Here is a 19,108-nt window from a genome sequence, read left to right as displayed (position 1 = left end):
GTTAAAGAGGGCCCACACAAGCTTATAGTGGATACTAGGTTCTCCTCACTTTTTAAAACCTTTCTCTTCCTGGATCTGAGAAGATCAGACAAGGGATTATAACACAGTAGGCTCTTGGTTGATTTCAGCTGTAGCTACCAAAATTCATGGATGTTCAAGTCTCATACAATGGCACAGTAAAATATAAAACAGCAGAATCAAAGTTTGCTTTTGGATTTTTTTTTTTAAAAAAAATCAAATTATGGATGATTGAATCTGTGGATAGAGAGGGCCAACTGTAATATCCGAGTATTGTTAATCAGCTGATTTGCATGCCCAAGTTCTTCTGAAAACAACATCACCTCTTCTTTCCCTATTAATTTCCAATTATTTTTAATACATGGGATAAATCCTAGCCCATGTCTTAGTAAAAAACCAGTGTTGTCACATAATTGTGTTTGTTGGAATATTTCACTGTTTGTCAATCATCTGTTTGGAAACCAACTGAGTGACTATGTCACATTCTCTCTGCCTCAGAGAAAGGCAAAGGCAAACTGCCTTTGAACAAATCTTGGCAAGTAAACCCTGTGATAGGTTTGCCTTATCATGAGTCTGAAATCACTTGAAGGCACAACAATGACAAAAAGTTTCCTTTACATGAATAAATAATGATATTCTAATTAATAAAATATACTGAAAGTTAAAGCACTTTCTGTTCATCTCAACCAGATATCCTACGTATAGGTTACCATTTTAGCTTTTGTGGTAGAATCCCCTGCTTGTGATGAAACACCTCTATAACAGGATAAAAATCAAAATACCATAAAAGTTCTGGCATCATCATTATTACCCTTTTTAAAGTTCATTTTTTAAACATTCTACATGGGTTATCTGGATGTTGAATGATAACTGAAGCACCTGTTTTTCACATAACAAATATATTATGAGATGTACTATTGTTCCAGCTTTATGGTGTATTAGCACTGCCAAAAGTAGCTAACAATATTGCTGAATCCCTGTTTCAGCAATCCTTGACATTACCTCCTGAACTGACAATTTGGCTAACAAGTCTTTTTTTTTTAATGAAATGAAAGGAAGAAAAATGTTGTAGCTTATTTGAAATGGTTTTTATTGACCCAAAGAGACCTACTATCTCAAATGTCAAGAAACAAAATTCACTTTGTATGGAATTCTGCTGATTGTAGCTGGAAGAGAAAAGCTTTCCAAGACAGCTGATTCTGTGTCAGAGAAAACAAATCAGCACGAACAAGAAGAACAAGAAGCAAAACATCAATTTCATGTTGTGATTCACCCTATGTTCCCTCTTTGAATTTATTGGACTTCTTTCTTTAGGGAGTTTGTTGCTGGAGATAATATCAGTTTAAGAGGATGACAAAACATTTTCATCTAGAAATAACACAATGTACATAGTACACAGAAAAATCCAAGAATTAACAGCTGTGTGGAAGTACAAACATTCAAGTCATACAATGAGTATACAATTGTGCATATGCAATAGCTATCAGAGCATCCTATATGAGGCAAGAGTAAATAATTGATCATTTGACCTCATTCAGTGATCACACACATTGGGAAACCTCTTACATAATACTGGACACTATCCCCAAGGTTGGGCAATGAGAACCTTCTAGTATAGATTAAATAAAGGTTTTAGCCTGACATTAAGCCCAGTTGTGTCTGACTCTGGGGGTTGGTGCTCATCTCCATTTCTATGCCAAAGAGCCTGCGTTGTCCATAGACACCTCCAAGGTCTGCATGGAGCACTGTTACCTTCCCACCGGAGTGGTACCTAGTGTTCTACTCACATTTGCATGTTTACAAACTGCTAGGTTGGCATAAATTTCCCAAATTCGAGCCTGTGACCTTTTGGTCAGCAAGTTCAGTAGATCTGTGGTTTAACCCACTGCAGCACTGGGGGCTCCCTAGTATAGATTAATTTCATTCAAATATATTGTGCCATGAGCTCTCACCTCTTCCTTCTCATACTCTCTCTCTCTCACCCACATACACATGGGAGAGACAAGGCAAATAGGACATTATTAGAACATAATACTTATGAACTTCTTAAACTGTGAGTCCCAACTCAGGTCCCCTTAGCTCAGTATTGGAGTCATGAAAAATTTGGTAACAGCAAAAGGTTTCAGAGCACCACACAGTGGCCATTTTAAATATTATACAAATCTGTTAGTAACAACAATGTGTAGTGTGTACAGCGGACTCTGTGGAAAATGCTTCAGATGCACTTTATAAAAAGAAATAAATCAGTTTATTTAGCAAGATGTGCAGATGCTGATTTGTTATCAATAAATATTTTATTTTTATACACCTATATACCCAGGGTCATGTAATAATTTCTCGGGGGGAATGGAGTTGCAAATGGAAAAAAGTCTTGTTCAGGAATACCCCTGCTCTCCAAAATTTCCTGTAATACAGGAAGCAAGACTGGAAGCACTGTCATTTAGTAAAGACAGAACTAAAGGCTACTCACTTTGGGGGAATCGTGACAGTGTTTCCTTTAGGCAATGTAAAATCTGCAGATTCTCTTCCTAAAACTGAAGCATTGTATATCAATGGATTGATACTTGGGTTTTTTATTTGTATCTGTTGAAAAAAAAAACAATATATCATTACGCTACCTTTTAAGCATTATGTTAAGAAAAATAGAGTGTTGGATATATGTTGATAGTCACTTATTCAAGTTAGCAATAAAATTAAGTAATAACTTGATCTTTTTAAAGGATCAGCTTAATTACTATCTCAGGTGCATCCAGACAGCCTTTTTAAAGTGGGCATCCAGATGACATCCCATAGAAAAATGAATAAATTTGTTTGTCACAAATTAATTAGTTAGTGGGTTTATTCTGCACCTTCTTGGAAGGTGTGCGGCAAGACCACAATTTCTGCTGTCTGGACTGCTCCCTCAAAAGCTCTGGACTTTTGAAGGAGCAGTCCAAATAGTAGTCCCCAATTTTTCTGTGCTAAATTAGCCTGTAAAACTGTGAAGACACCAACTGCCTCCCAAACTCCCCTTTTACAAATAAAAGAACTTATCCATCATCCATTAGCATGGTGCTGGAGCTCTCCTGGTACGTAGGAATAACGCACCAGGAGAAGTGGGGAAGGAAAATTGCTCCTGCCCCCTCTTTGCTTGGCATGTCACTCCTGTGCGCCAGGAGAACTTCGACACAATGCTACTGGAGGCCAGGTAATTTCTTTTATTTTAAAAAGGGGTTGGGGGAGGTTGGAGAGGGAGTTAGGGTGTTTGAGTGTTCTCTCGGAAGGACACCCAGCTGCAAAAGCATGGGCTTTTGCAGCTGGTGTACATACTACAGTCTGCCCTGAATTGGGTTTTTAAATCCTGGGTCGAAACGGACTTTACTGCTGTATAGAACTGCCCTCAGGCCCCATCTACACTGCCATATAAAATCCAGATTATCTGCTTTGGACTGGAGTACATGGCAGTGTAGACGAATATAATCCAGTTTAAAGCAGATAATTTAGATGGAGCCTTAGAAATAAGGCAGTCAGAGGTCTCTCCAGAATAAACACTTAACTTCACTGCAAGAGCATTATTAGAACCCAGACTAAAGTGTGTGCAAATTCATTTGCAACACATGCAAAATAATCCTATAATGGGGAAATCTCTTTGGTGCCATATGAATGCAGTTGTAAATACATTTATTTGCTTTGTTCAGTATTCTGTTGTCATCTGAACATAGCACAAGCACTATGCTCAGTGCTCAATGTATAAGCACTGATAGATTAATTGTATTGGGTGTTTGTGATTCTTGATCAGCCCTGCTCCAGAAAGTATTCCAATTAGCCCTTGATCTCCTGTGAAAATAACTGAGAGGATTTCCATGCCTGACATCAAAATATTGTAGCAATAAATGCAACACATAGGAAATATTCAACTAAATATTAAGTATTGCTAGAATATTTCTATTATCAGTGTAAGGAAAATCAACATTTGTATATCCATACTACAAAGAAGCTGGGGCTAAAAGATAGTAAGTTGCCCTGAGTCGACAATTTATATTGTGTGTGTGTATGTGTGTGTGTGTGTGTGTACACACACTCAAAGTCAGTCTGTCTGCACCACAAAGGCTGTTGCTAGATAAAGCCACTGGATTGGCTTTTGCTAGGTGAAGTGGCCCCTGTGATGTATCTGAGAAAGAAAGGTCACGTGTGCATGTAAGAGAAGGGAGGAAGGAAAGAAGGAAGGAAGGGGTCATGAAAAGAGCCATGTTGCATAGAGAAATTGTGTGGTAGGCTCTAACAGAGCTGGAGAAAAGGGGAAGGGGGCAGGGGAGGAAAGGAAGGAAGGAAGAGAAAAAGAAAGAAAAGAGCAGAGGAGGAAGGAGGGAGAGGAGAAAGAAAGAAAAAGGAGGGAGATAAAGGAAAGGGGGAAAGTATGAAGGGAGAGGAGAAAAGAAAGAGAAAGGAGGAATAAAAGCCGGGGGCAGAGGTCCCTCCAACATCTTGACAACACCAAGTGTGTGTGTGCACGCGTGTGTGTGTGAATAAAGTTTCCAGAGACTTTCAGGTTCATAGCCCATGTTCTTAAGCATTATATCTTAACAAACTAAGCTAAATAAACAGCATGAGTAACCAACTCAACAATTACAAAAACTATAAATTAAAAAAATATATTGATTGTGTCCAAAAATATCCTGGAAGATAAATTCTACATTGCTACACATCACACTGATAAGAGAAGACTAGAGCAAGATGATGCTCCCCACCGACAGCTTTTTTTTTTTTTTTTTGGCAGATGTACTGAGGAGAATGGGACTGCCAGAGGGTTGGGATAGAAGTGCTGAAGATTACTGTGAAAGCTCTATAAACTTTCTGTGTGCTGTCCTTTGTGTTTCCATTTGAAAACATTGGAAAACACGGCTGCCATAAAAGATAAAATCAGAAATGGGGGATGGGAGTGACTGAACAGGGATGTTATGCAAGTATAGAGTCCTTAGATAAACTGACATGTCACAGAGTTTACTCAAGGTATGAATGAGAAGGTGAAAGCAGGACATTTTCATATGGATGGAAGCAAATTCCAGATTGGGAAACTCAAGCAATAGGGAAAACCCAATTTTTTACTGCCTGTGCAAATGCAGAACACAATCTTTGACAAGTCATGACTTCATATAAAAAGTTCAAAATCCAACTTCTTTTAGCTCCTTTTTAGTTTTCTTTTAAAATTGCTCTTCCAATTTCATTTTAATTTTGGAATAAAAAATACCTATTATGCACTGATTTCATTTGGAATTGTCATTGAATTAGTTTATCTGTAACCTCTATTGCAGATTCTTGTCAAAAGATGGTAATTAAGTAAAAGTTCTTGCCAGAAACATATAACAATCTGTTATTGCCAACAACTATTCAAAACATAAAGTAGAAATATCTGTACCTTTCTAAGTACAGTGGCATGCAGTGGACCAGGAAACTCAATAGATTTCTTGGGTGCATATTGAGGAAGCCGCTCATATAAATGGACACAAAGCATAAGCATCATGACAGGGTTTGGATCGCAGATGTCAGTAGCCTAATGCAAGAGCAAAAATAAAAGAATACATATGCATGTAAACCATATTATTATTATTATTATTATTATTATTATTATTATTATTATTACATTTATTTATACCCCACTTTTTCTCTCCACAAGGAGGCTCAAATGAAATGCTTTTAATGTAAGCCGCTTTGAGCCTCTGTGTGGGGTATGAATATATATATATTCATACCCCACACAGAGGCTCAAAGCGGCTTACATTAAAAGCATTTCATTTGAGCCTCCTTGTGGAGAGAAAAAGTGGTGTATAAATAAATGTAATAATAATAATTATTATTATTATTATAACACACACACACACATACATGGGAGGAAACAATACCCTTACCCTGGAAGGGGGTTGGACTACATGGTCCATATTGTCTCTTCCAACTCTATTATTCTATGATTCTAGTCAAGTATCATCAGATCTATTTGTTTCCATACCAAAAAACCCTTGAAATAATTTATGAACTAAAGCTTTCAAAGGTAAGATACTAGTAGCACATTGCAGTCTTTTGTTGTTGTTTTTTTTTCTTACTTTCAGATCGTTGTACTGAACTGCTTGACATGTGGAAATGAAATCAATATTTAGGATTATGTAAAATACCAGTTCAATTATTGATGAATTCTAACATACAAATACTTAATAGAGCTTTTTACACAAAAAGTTGTCATAATGTAAGATATTAACACTGTAAAACATACTTCAAACTAACATGCTAAAATATGGTAAAGATCTCAAGAGATATGACTGTATGACTTCATATACCCATTCCTTTCTTACTGTACTCCACATCATTTGGGTTTGCTTGGTACTGAACTAAGATTAGAAATATTTGAAATAAGGTTCCATTAGTAATTTCATAAAAACAACAAAATGTAATGCATCTTTTCACAATGCATCTTTTCACAATGGGAGGGGGGGGGGCTTTCATTTTATACATCTAATTGATATTATCCTATAAAATTTCCTCTCCCATTTCTAATCTCATAATCTCACTGGCTAATCCTCTCTGACGTCACAGTAGGCCTGCAAAAACAGAGATATCATGGTCACTCTAGCAAAAGAAGCTTATTTTCACTTTGTTGCTACAGTGCCATAAAAATCCAAACAAAACAGCCTTTGCTAAGAAGATAAGATTTTCTCAGAAGATATGTTGGAACTGACATTCAACAATTAATGTGCAACTAAACCAAAAAAGCAATAACTATAAGACAAATGGTATTATAGGGAGCCCTGCTGGTACAACCTGTCTGAGCTAAACAACGCTTGGTCATATAAAATTAAGCTGAAGTGCATTGACCACATGGAAACTACACAATTCCTTGTTTATTTTTTAAATATCTAGTCTATAACTTACTACCATCATTCATTTTTTTAGGAAAAAAATGGAGAGGTAACTAAACTTCAAAACTGTGAACAGAATCTAAATGAAAACCAATGTAAAATGCCACATTATAGTGCCACTTTAATGGAATCCTGGAGATTCTAGTTTGGGGAGGCACAAGACCTCTCTGGCTGATAGGCTGATAGGCTGATAACTGTAAATATCCCTTAAACTGTCAATCCCATAATTTCACAGGATAAAAACCTTGTGGTGTCCCAAAAGAATAAGCCACTCTCTAGCGAGGGAGGGAGACTATTTCTTTATTTAAGAAAAACCTCTTTACTCTTATAAGGATTCCGTTTCTTCTTTTATATTTGCTGGGACTTTCTGTGTGCTGTTTAACATTTGTACAGGCACTGAGACACACTTCTGTATAATGAAGTAACACAGTTTATTTATAACTTCAGACTCCAAACGCTTGTGGTTACATTTGTGTTTTGTTGCAATCTTGAGACTTACAGTCAGTATAATATACTTTGTTTACTTTTCTGAAATAGACTTTCAATGTTTCTCATTCACAAACATGTCACTTGCTTTACACACTCTTGAGTGAAATTATGTTCTGACTAAAGCACCACTGGCTTTCTTTATGTTCCTAAAACGTGAGCTCTATTTGACTAACTGCTTATTTCTAACAGGAGTTCCTAACCCTTTTCTCTCACAGAAGTTCCTAACTGTCTCTCACAAACAGGATTCCCTAACTCTCTAACTGTACCTCACAAACAGCAAATCCTAACTAACTCTTTTGACTCTCTAACTGCCTATTTTTAAACTTTGCTCCGCCACTTTGGAATGTTTAGCTCGGCTCTCCCCAACTGTCATTTTGGTCTAGCAACCTGTTCAAATCCTGGGCCTACGCTAATCTGCATATGACCAATCGGCTTCCATATGCAAATGAATCCTATCTCTGCTGTTGCTACCCTGTCTGTGCCTATTCTTCCCTATCTGCCATATGTAAACATAGAGCTATACACCAAAAAATTAACGTAGAGTAGCAATTTCACTACACTCTCCTTTAAGAAACACATAATTAAATCCAATTACTCCAATAGACTACTAAATCAGTGGGAAACTGAGTCAATATCTATGTAGGTTCAATTGAAATTTGCAATTATATTTAAACCACAGACTATTTCATGAACTGAAGATGAAGGATTCATATAAAAATCTTAATACATTAACAAGATGATATGGGAGTTGGCACCATGCTTTTCCTCATAGTTATTCAATTCATTTTTCTAGATGTAATGTTATATAACAGGAAAACAAAAAGAGCTCATACAACATTAGAAATAAAACACCACTTACCAATACATCTATGTCAAGGGTGATTGCATGAAAGGCATTTACAATGATCAAGCAATTGTGAAAATATTGTTCAGAAGTTTGGGGATTCGTGTACATATTCACAAAGTGAGTTGAAATCTGAAAACAAGACAAAAATTAAGCCCTTCCTGAATATCAAAATAAGCATATTTTTGTCCAAATGTTTTGAACAAGAGCCAAGCAACTGTTTAGCAACTTTCTGACAAATTTGCTTATAGAAGTGGTTGTCTGCTATTCATTTCTTAGCATTCATATTAATTTATCAAAAAATACCAAATGTAAAAACTACTTTACACTCAGTCAAGCTCTCTCAAAATCTCAGATAAGAGGTGTCACCTTCATAAGATCTTTCAAATGCAGATAGCAAAAACAATACACAAAACACATGATCTGGCCCTCAGCCAAGATCCACCTCCATTTTATTTTTCTTTAAAATACTTTCTTCTTTGCCCTGTTACTTCATTCCTGGACCTAATTTATTCTAATTATCTCCATGCTTCTAATTTTTCTCAAGGGTTTCACTATCTCTCTTCCTAAATTGAGATGGGCATGGTGGAAACAACTCATGGTGCAATGTATTGAGGCAGTTCTACACTGACGAGTAAAGTAGGCCAGTACTGGCATCTGAAATACTGATTGTAGCCCGCTTTACAGTCCAATAGTGATGCCCTGAGTCACCTCAATGCCAGATGGGTGTCTCTATATATCAAATCCAGTTTGGCATCACTGGGAAGATGACCAACTGTCACCCCTCTCCCCCCATATAGCTGATAGCTACAGCAGCAATAGGGTGGCCTACCTTACTGTGGTGGGTTCGTCTTCTTCCTTCTATGTCTTGTGAGTTGCAAAGGAGGAAGGAGGGGGAAGATGCCCTTTCCCTCCTCCCATCCTCTTTTATGAGTCACAAGACATGGTAGGAGGTCAAAGCAGCCCCCAGCCAAAGGTAGGTTGCCCTGTCACTGAGGTAACCAAAAGCCACATGGGAGGAGGGAGCAGGAGAGGACACACATCCTGTGTCCTTGGGCCACCTGAGCTCTGGAAGCATAGGATGGCTCTTGGGATTGCAATAACTGAGGGAAAACCCTGAATCCTACACCCAAGAACAGCCCTTAGTGGCCACTCATTGGATACTCCCTCATCACACTGACCTAAATGGTGAGTAAAGATAGGGGCTTGGTTTCACTGAGAAATTATTCTATTGTGGTCATGGCACACCTAAATAAATTAAGCAAACAGCAGCCAAGACAAGGATTATGACCTATGATACAGTAACATAATTAAGGAGTATGAATAAAAACATATGAATACAATGATTATAATGGGGAAATGGCAATGGGAGAAATAAAGTGAGTTTAGCATGAGTCAAGCTATGCTAGGCAAGTGAGTCTTCAGAAAGAGCATAAATAAAGAAGAAGGCCTTTTAATGGAGGTGAAAAAACTGGTCCAAGCACAAAAGACTGGAAGGATTAAAAAGGATACTAATAAAAGAAGAAGATGAATACAATAAAGGAATGGAAGAGTGTAAGATATAAAGTTAAGATAAAAATCAACAGCTGACATTTAAACTGAAAATGAAATCAGAGGTGTAGCTGATACAGGTACAAAATGAGAGGTTACGTTATTATTTCCCAACCATTCAAGCTGCATTAGCCCATAACTACCAGTTGTCTATTGCATTTAAAGTGGTGATGTTTACCACAGCAAAACAAATATTTCCATCAAAATGTTGGAAAACAGTCTTACCAAAAAAGGGCAATAGCTTGCTACTTGTGCTGCAAGGACAAGGCCATCCAGCAGGTCTCTATCAAAATTTACAATCCATCTTGCAGGCGGTACATCACCTGTTTGAAATAAGAATTTAATGTTTCAGGACCTGTAGTGATAAATTTCTGTATTTTTCCTTTCTGGAAAATTGTATCATCATGGATGTTAAGCATCATTTTAAGTATGCTTACAACATTACAAGTATGCTATGTGTTCTTGACTTACTGGTATAATGGACCCTCCAGATCTGTAATTTCCATTGATTGTGGATCATCATGTCCTATACATCAAATGACAGAAATGCTGAATTGCTGCAATTTAATAATATGAGGTGCAACCACTGGCTTTTTGGGCATCTATGGAGGATCCCGGAACCAAATCCCCACAGATCCAGAGAAGTCTACTGTACTTTCATTTCATTCTACATTATCCTTCACCACATTAAAATTGTGGGCTTCTGTCTTTATATTTCTCCACTGTAGTGGAGGACAAAAACTAGATGAAGTACAAGTATATCAGATTCTGCTGTTGGACATACAGATTGGCATTGTGTATAATTAAGTCCATATAGTTATTTATAGATGACAGTTTTGATATTTAAAGGTAAAGGGTATATAAATGTTATTTTCCATATGTTCCAAGTTTCTAAAAAAATTTAAATGATTCTAATGTCTGGCCATCCTCTGGATAGTGGTTAGAATGGTTGTACAAAATATGTAAGTCAACTACATTTTACTTGTGCCTGTACACAGATTGCTCATTAGCATTTAATGGTTCCAAAAACACCTGCAGATCTGTAATAGGTTGAAATATTTGGAGCTCCTTTTACAACAAATGAAATTGTATTTTATTAGGTAAATGAAACAACAGATTCCATTTACTAACACACAGCTAGGCTGACTAGTTTTATTTCTGTTTCCATATGTGTTATCTCAAAATCCTGAACATTATTTGCATTTCTCATGCATTTGTGCAGAGCAAATCCTTTAATTAGAACTCCCCATATGTCTTAATTGACAATTATGTTACTCTGTCTTAATAATTAATACATCAGCACTTAGAATATTTACCAACCAACTTTGCATCAACAGCAGACTCATGGGTAAACAACATAATGAATTAAAATGTAACCCAATTTCAAAACATGACCTTGGAAATTTTTAATATTTAATATAATTAAAGAGCTTCAGCTGTACTAAAAGCTTGTTTCAAAGCCAAGGCAACAGTAGCAAGTAAGCTAAAGGAGTATTGTAGCACATTGAAATTAAGGGAAAGAAGTTTGTAGCAGAAACTGAGTCTACTTCAACAGATTCATGGAATATAGCTTACTGTACCTACAGAAAGACATTTATACACAGAATAGTAATGCCTGTGGGTATGACAAGAAAGTGACAAGTTCAGTTTCACTTATGGTCACTGAGGGATAAGGATAGGAGGAAAGATATTGCATTAAGTCAAGATTAATAGTGGAGGGAGTTCTTGGAATATGACACATTGCTAGCTGGGAACAAGAAAAGAAATGTGACAAAATGGACAAGACAGTCCTCACGAGACTAGAGTATTAACTAGTAGGGCTGTGCAACCACGGAAAAATTTGTTTCTAAACTCGATTCGTTTTTAGGGGGTTTTTGCGTTTCGTTATTTAAAAGAATTCCGAAATTTTTCTTTAAAAAAGTTCGATATTTACGAAATTTTGGAAATTACGAAACAATTTCGAAACAATAACGAATCGATTCGTTAATGGCGGACGCGATTGCGCAATACGCTAAAAAACCCTCCACATGGGACAGGGGGAACTTCTGAAGCTTCCCTCTCCCTCTGTTGTTGACTGATAAAACAACAACTATAAAACTTGCACCAGACATACGGAAATAATAACGAAATAATAACGAAATAATAACGAAACAATTTCGAAACAATTACGAAACAATTACGAAATAAATTTTAAAAATTCGTTTCGATTTTTAGTTGCTCCTGAATGGTTCAATATCGGATCGTAAACCACTTTAAATACGAATTATTAACGAATTACGAAATTAACGAACGAAACCGCACAGCCCTATTAACTAGTGTTCTAATATGCGTAATGTACCAAGAAACCATTGTTCCTGTTCAGCCTACTGTCAATGGACTGGTTGCGGATATAACCCAACTCTGCTGTTTCCCTCTCCAGTTTTAATTGCTTGTACATCATCCACCCTTATGTATGATGTTGCTATGCAGGCATTATAAATCAACAAAGTAAGCAAGATGATTATTCTTGGATCTTTCACATTCTCTCTGTGCCATTAATATGACAACTGGTAGTCACTGTCAACCTGAAGCTGCCCACAGATGGTAATCCAACTCTCTTATTCTTAGTCAGCTAATCCTTAATGAAAAAAAATGTATATGGCTGGCTTCCACAATTTACTAGTAACTATTACTGCAAATGCATGTCTTTGACTAAGTTTCGGTGGGATCACCACTTGTGTATGTGTGTTAAGGGAAAAACACCTGGTCAATCACAATTCATAGTCAGGTAATTAGGACAATCAAGGATAACAAGCTTAAACTACTCCCTGAATGGGGTATAACTTGGGGAATGTTTGCAATGGATTTTGGGACTTACTGAACCACTTGCTTCAGAACTTACTCGGAGTAAGTTCCTGGCTGAGAGCCTACAATGCTTGTCTCCTTGCATTATTGAAGGGAAAAGAAATCTCCAAAGAAAATGCATGAATTTAATGCAAAGAAGTTTATGTGAGTTTGTTGCTCCAGATGAACTGAGTTATTTTGAAACTGGAGGTTTTGTGTTTTTGAAGCTGCTTGTTTAATTTTCTCCTTGACTCTGCTACTTAAGAGTAAATTTTGATTTTTCCATTTTCTTGGCTTATATTTGTTCATTGTGGATGCACAAAAAGGCTGGGGAAGACTGGACAGGGCTGCACACATTTTGTGTTTTCACATAAGAGTAACCTTTTATGGTTTTGGTTGATTTCTCTTAATCTGTGTAGACTGACCTATGTTACAACTCTATAATTGTTTATATATTATACTACAATATTGTATTTGTAAAAAAAAATTAAATCCAAAACCCAATAATTATACTGAATTCATTGTTCACTGAACCCATCAGTTATCAAAACCCCATGCACCTGTTACATAATTTTCTTGCTCCACATATTTCTGCATTGATTAATTGATTTTATTTGTTTTGAACATTTTTACCCCGCCCTTCTCAACCCTTGGGGGGACTCAAGGCAGCTTACAATTGGCAATAATTCAATGCCGCATCATAAAATACAGAATAACAAATATAACAATTATACATGAACATTAATAAATAAAGATTAAAACAGTATACTTACACTCTGATTAGCTATTGATCAACTCCTTATTTTTTCCCTTGAAGTTGGCATCAGGAAAAATTCTAAAGAGCAGTTTCTGAATTACCCCAACCCTGAAGTGAACCTATCACAGCATTTTCAGAGGGGGGGGGGGTTCCTTAGCCTTTCGCTAAGCGAGTGTGCCTTGTTCAAAGAAACAAGGAAACACACTGAGTTTCTATGGATCTTCAGAGTCATACCCCAACAGTCAAAATGCTATACTACACTGGGTCTCCTAACTGAAGCAAAAGCTTCAGCTGACTGAGAGTGAAACTATATGGGGAAAATCCATTTTGTGCATAGTCTTTTTCTTACAATTACTCAGTAAATGTATAAACATGCACAATTTATTCTAAATCAAATTATTACCAACCAACACTCTCAGATCTAGATCTAAGGAAGTGTCTAGATCTAGGTGTCTAGATCTAAGGAAGTAATGCTACCCCTCTATTCTGCTTTGGTTAGACCACATCTGGAATATTGTGTCCAATTCTGGGCACCACAATTCAAGAGAGATGTTGACAAGCTGGAAAGTGTCCAGAGGAGGGCGACTAAAATGATCAAGGGTCTGGAGAACAAGCCCTATGAGGAGCGGCTTAGGGAACTGGGCATGTTTAGCCTGAAGAAGAGAAGGCTGAGAGGAGATATGATAGCCATGTATAAATATGTGAGAGGAAGCCACAGGGAGGAGGGAGCAAGCTTGTTTTTTGCTTCCTTGGAGACTAGGACGCGGAACAATGGCTTCAAACTACAAGAGAGGAGATTCCATCTGAACATTAGGAAGAACTTCCTGACTGTGAGAGCCGTTCAGCAGTGGAACTCTCTGCCCCGGAGTGTGGTGGAGGCTCCTTCTTTGGAAGCTTTTAAGCAGAGGCTGGATGGCCATTTGTCAGGGGTGATTTGAATGCAATATTCCTGCTTCTTGGCAGGGGGTTGGACTGGATGGCCCATGAGGTCTCTTCCAACTCTATGATTCTATGATTCTATGATTCCTATGCCACCATCATATTCCTATTATGATCTCTGGTATTCCTCCAAAATTGCATCAAGTATAAAATAATTTAAATTTGATTTATTTTTGTTTTGGTTTTTACTTTTAGAATGTGAACCCAGAAGAGGTGGGCACTTCAACTTGCACTGAAAGCATCAGGGATCTTGTTGTTACTGTTGTTCAGGGAATAGCAGATGCTGCTCATTTCAGCAAGTAAAAAAAACATACAAGAAAGAGGTGTTGGAAGTAGAGGGGAGTAGTAAAAGCAATCTGCTCTAATCTGGGATAAAACTTTCTGATGTTCTGAGGTCTTAGGTTACCCAAAGATTTCAAAGCCTGCCAAGCATAGCACAGCTCTCAAATCTGAAATTAAATTACAAACAAGAGCTGTTTCATCTGGACAGTTGTCAACATTCATTTGATACAGTGAATATACTGAATATACAAAAATGGCACATTACAATTTGAAAGTGTTGGGAGTCCTGGATAACTGATGCATCTTTCTAACATTTGAGATTTTTTTATATGTGTGTCAATGTGAAAATCTGTTGTAAACCTCTGAATTTTCAAACATTAACAGAAATTAACAGGAAATCAGAAGACGCTTACTTCTTGGGAGGAGAGCAATGTCCAATCTCGATAAAATAGTAAAGAGTAGAGACATCACACTGGCAACAAAGATCCGCCTAGTCAAAGCCATGGTATTCCCTGTAGTAACCTACGGATGTGAGAGCTGGACCTTAGGGAAGGCTGAGCAAAGGAAGATAGATGCTTTTGAACTGTGGTGTTGGAGGAAAGTTCTGAGAGTGCCTTGGACTGCGAGAAGATCCAACCAGTCCATCCTCCAGGAAATAAAGCCCGACTGCTCATTGGAGGGAAGGATACTAGAGACAAAGTTGAAATACTTTGGCCACATCACGAGGAGACAGCAAAGCCTAGAGAAGACAATGATGGTGGGGAAAGTGGAAGGTAAAAGTAAGAGGGGCCAACCACGGGCAAGATGGATGGATGGCATCCTTGAAGTCACTGGACTGACCTTGAAGGAGCTGGGGGTGGTGACGGCCGACAGGGAGCTCTGGCGTGGGCTGGTCCATGAGGTCACGAAGAGTCGGAGATGACTGAACGAATGAACAACAACAACAACAGAAATTATTTGATATAGTTTGAAAATTGAAAAGAGTTTAAAATAAGATGAATAATGCATACATACAAACTATTTAAAATAATACCTTGGGTAGGTTTTGGCTCGGTTATAGGTTATAGAATTTTATACACTTTTACCTTTTTCTCTATTGAAATAAAAAGAACTACATCCTTTATGGCACAAATGTCACTTATCATTGAAAGGTTATCTTCCTGACTTTTGAAGCGCAAGTCTATGATCCAAGTACTTCATACAGTACCTTCTGTAACAAAGTAACTCTAAAGCCATCAAGAATGATTTTATATATCGGGGCGGGGGAAAGGGAGGGAAGGAGGGAGGGAGAGGCTCTAACTTTATCTAGTTTCTCCATTACAGTCAATGTGATTGTACTCTAAACCTCATGGGACACAAACTTGAACTGATGTTCAAGCTACATGGCCAAAAGGCAATAGTAGCTAAGAACTATCCAGCAAACTAAACCAAGCCCTGTCCAAGGTGCTGATCAATAGAAAGCATAAAGGTAGGTAAAGGTAGTCCCCTGACATTAAGTCCAGTCATGTCTGACTCTGGGGTCTGGTGCTCATCTCCATTTCTAAGCCGAAGAGCCAGCGTTGTCCATAGACACCTCCAAGGTCATGTGGCCGGCATGACTGCATGGAGCGCCATTACCTTCCCGCCGGAGCAGTACCTATTGATCTACTCACATTTGCATGTTTTCGAACTGCTAGGTTGGCAGAAGCTAGGGCTGACAGCGGAAGCTCACGCCGCTCCCCGGAATCGAACCTGCGACCTTTCGATCAACAAGCTCAGCAGCTCAGTGCTTTAACCCACCGGGGGCTCCAATAGAAAGCATACGCATAAGAAAAAGAAGCCAGATTGTTACAGCATTTCTGCGGAATCTTTTGCTCCTTACAGGTGAAACTCTGATTATCTGAAGGTCAAACATTCTTCAAAAGTAGTCCCATGTAGAAAATGTTACAGTAATCCAGACAGAACTAACAACTAAACCACATGTCATTATGTCAGGTCTGACTTCTCAAGGAATGAATGCAGCTGGTACAAAATACTTTCCTATGTAATTAATTTTGTCTATCGCCAGGAATTGAGCTTCCAGATTCAGGATTGAATCCAATTGCCCAACCTGCATTTTCAGGGAGATTGTTACCTCATCAAGCACAGCTGTCTCTGTCTTGTTTGGATGTTTTTTGCCATTAGGTCCACTTTAACTTATGCCAGCTGTGAAGATCCCTTACCTTGCCAGCCTGGGTGGCAGGGCCTAGGAGAGGCAGGCTAGTTAGTTTCAGCCTTAGAAGGCCTGGCAGAGGGCAGCAGGAGCCATTTTAGTTTAGGGAAAGCTCCAGTTCAGAGAGGGGGAGTGGCCTAGGCCTGAGCCAGCCTTGAAACAGCCAGGATTGGTTTGTTGAAGGGGGGCGGAGTTAGACTGTTTGGGGGGAAAGAAAGAAGCTTCTTTAGTCAGTCAGTCTGTTGATGTTAGAGTTAGAGCAGGATTACAGAATTAGGAGTTCCTGTTAGGAATAGGCAGTTTGCCTGAAGTTTGCCAGCGAAGTAAGCTGTGGCAACCTGGGTACAGCTATTTAGGGAAGAAATAGCTGGGTTTTGTAGTTTGTAACAAAGAAAGGTGATGCATGCCATTTGCCAGCAAATATGGAAAACACAAGAATGGCCATCAGACTGGAAAAAATCAACTTATATCCCCATACCAAAAAAGGGAAATGCGAAAGACTGCTCAAACTTCCGTACAGTGGCCCTTATTTCTCATGCCAGTAAGGTAATGCTCAAGATCCTGCAAGGAAGACTCCAGCAATACATGGAGCGAGAGTTGCCAGATGTTCAAGCTGGGTTTAGAAAAGGCAGAGGAATGAGAGACCAAATTGCCAATATCCGCTGGATAATGGAGAAAGGCAGGGAGTTTCAGAAAAACATCTACTTCTGCTTCATTGACTATTCTAAAGCCTTTGACTGTGTGGATCATAATAAATTGTGGCAAGTTCTTAGTGGGATGGGCATCCCAAGCCACCTTGTCTCTCTCCTGAGGAATCTGTACAAGGACCAAGTAGCAACAGTAAGAACTGACCACGGAACAACAGACTGGTTCAAGATTGGGAAAGGCGTACGGCAAGGCTGCATCCTCTCACCCAACCTTTTTAACTTGTATGCAGAACACATCATGCGATGTGCGGGGCTGGATGAATGCAAAGCTGGGGAGAAAATTGCTGGAAGAAACATTAACAACCTCAGATATGCAGATGACACCACTCTGATGGCCGAAAGCGAGGAGGAGCTGAGGAGCCTTCTAATCAAGGTGAAAGAAGAAAGCGCAAAAGCTGGGTTGCAGCTAAACGTCAAAAAAAAACCAAGATTATGGCAACAAGAATGATTGACAACTGGAAAATAGAGGGAGAAACCGTGGAGGCCGTGACAGACTTTGTATTTCTAGGTGCAAAGATTACTGCAGATGCAGACTGTGGCCAGGAAATCAGAAGACGCTTACTTCTTGGGAGGAGAGCAATGTCCAATCTCGATAAAATAGTAAAGAGTAGAGACATCAGACTGGCAACAAAGATCCACCTAGTCAAAGCCATGGTATTCCCTGTAGTAACCTACGGATGTGAGAGCTGGACCTTAGGGAAGGCTGAGCGAAGGAAGATCGATGTTTTTGAACTGTGGTGTTGGAGGAAAGTTCTGAGAGTGCCTTGGACTGCGAGAAGATCCAACCAGTCCATCCTCCAGGAAATAAAGCCCGACTGCTCACTGGAGGGAAAGATACTAGAGACAAAGTTGAAGTACTTTGGTCACATCATGAGGAGACAGCAAAGCCTGGAGAAGACAATTATGCTGGGGAAAGTGGAAGGCAAAAGGAAGAGGGGCCGACCAAGGGCAAGATGGATGGATGGCATCCTTGAAGTGACTGGACTGACCTTGAGGGAGCTGGGGGTGGTGACGGCCGACAGGGAGCTCTGGCGTGGGCTGGTCCATGAGGTCACGAAGAGTCGGAGACGACTGAACGAATGAACAACAACAAAGAAAGGACCATTCTCATGCAACCGTTACGCTTACAAGAACTAAAACATTTTATCTGTAACAGCCAAGCTTAATAAACTGCATTCACTTCATTCTGTACTATATTAAATAAACTTTTCTTGTTTTTTTTAAACTTAAGCCTGAGTCAAGTGTACATTTGTGGAGTTAGTCCCTTTTCCTTTTAAATCAACCTCACATGTTTTCCTTCAAAGAAGCCAATTAAGAAGACACAGTACTTGGTGTTCTAATAAAAACTCTTTCTAATATTTTAACCAGCTAGAGGGTTCCTGTTCATTTAGTTTATGGTGGCAGCGAAGGTTTAAATAGAGAGACATCCCTTCAAACGTTATATAGGTGCCAGTGAAGTCTTTATAAGGCGGTGTAAATTCTTTATTAAAGGAAGGACAGTTGGTGTGATCTGTTTGAGCCCCCTGTCCAGTTATATTGTTTGGCCACACAACATGCCTTTATAATTTGGTGTCAGATGGTGGGATTGATCATATTGCCATCTGCCTTGTCTTTATACCA

The 19,108-nt window shown here is 38.6% G+C and overlaps 1 protein-coding gene across 1 annotated transcript in view; it reads right to left on the bottom strand.

Annotated features, from left to right (window-relative positions):
• Nucleotides 1–19,108, bottom strand: part of CFAP47 (cilia and flagella associated protein 47) — a 318,966-nt gene that overhangs the window by 193,364 nt on the left and 106,494 nt on the right. The window contains exons 34-37 of the mRNA XM_060767112.2: nt 10,015–10,112; nt 8,254–8,370; nt 5,414–5,548; nt 2,489–2,601 (exon numbers count right to left, since the gene is read on the bottom strand). Of these exons, the coding sequence (XP_060623095.2) occupies nt 2,489–2,601; nt 5,414–5,548; nt 8,254–8,370; nt 10,015–10,112 (463 nt within the window). The remainder of the gene's footprint in view (nt 1–2,488; nt 2,602–5,413; nt 5,549–8,253; nt 8,371–10,014; nt 10,113–19,108) is intronic.

This window comes from Anolis sagrei, chromosome 3, assembly GCF_037176765.1.
Source record: "Anolis sagrei isolate rAnoSag1 chromosome 3, rAnoSag1.mat, whole genome shotgun sequence".
In the NCBI taxonomy this organism is placed as follows: Eukaryota; Metazoa; Chordata; class Lepidosauria; order Squamata; family Dactyloidae; genus Anolis; species Anolis sagrei.
The sequence above is the reverse complement of the archived record's forward strand: the minus strand, read 5'-3'. Positions and strand labels throughout refer to the sequence as shown.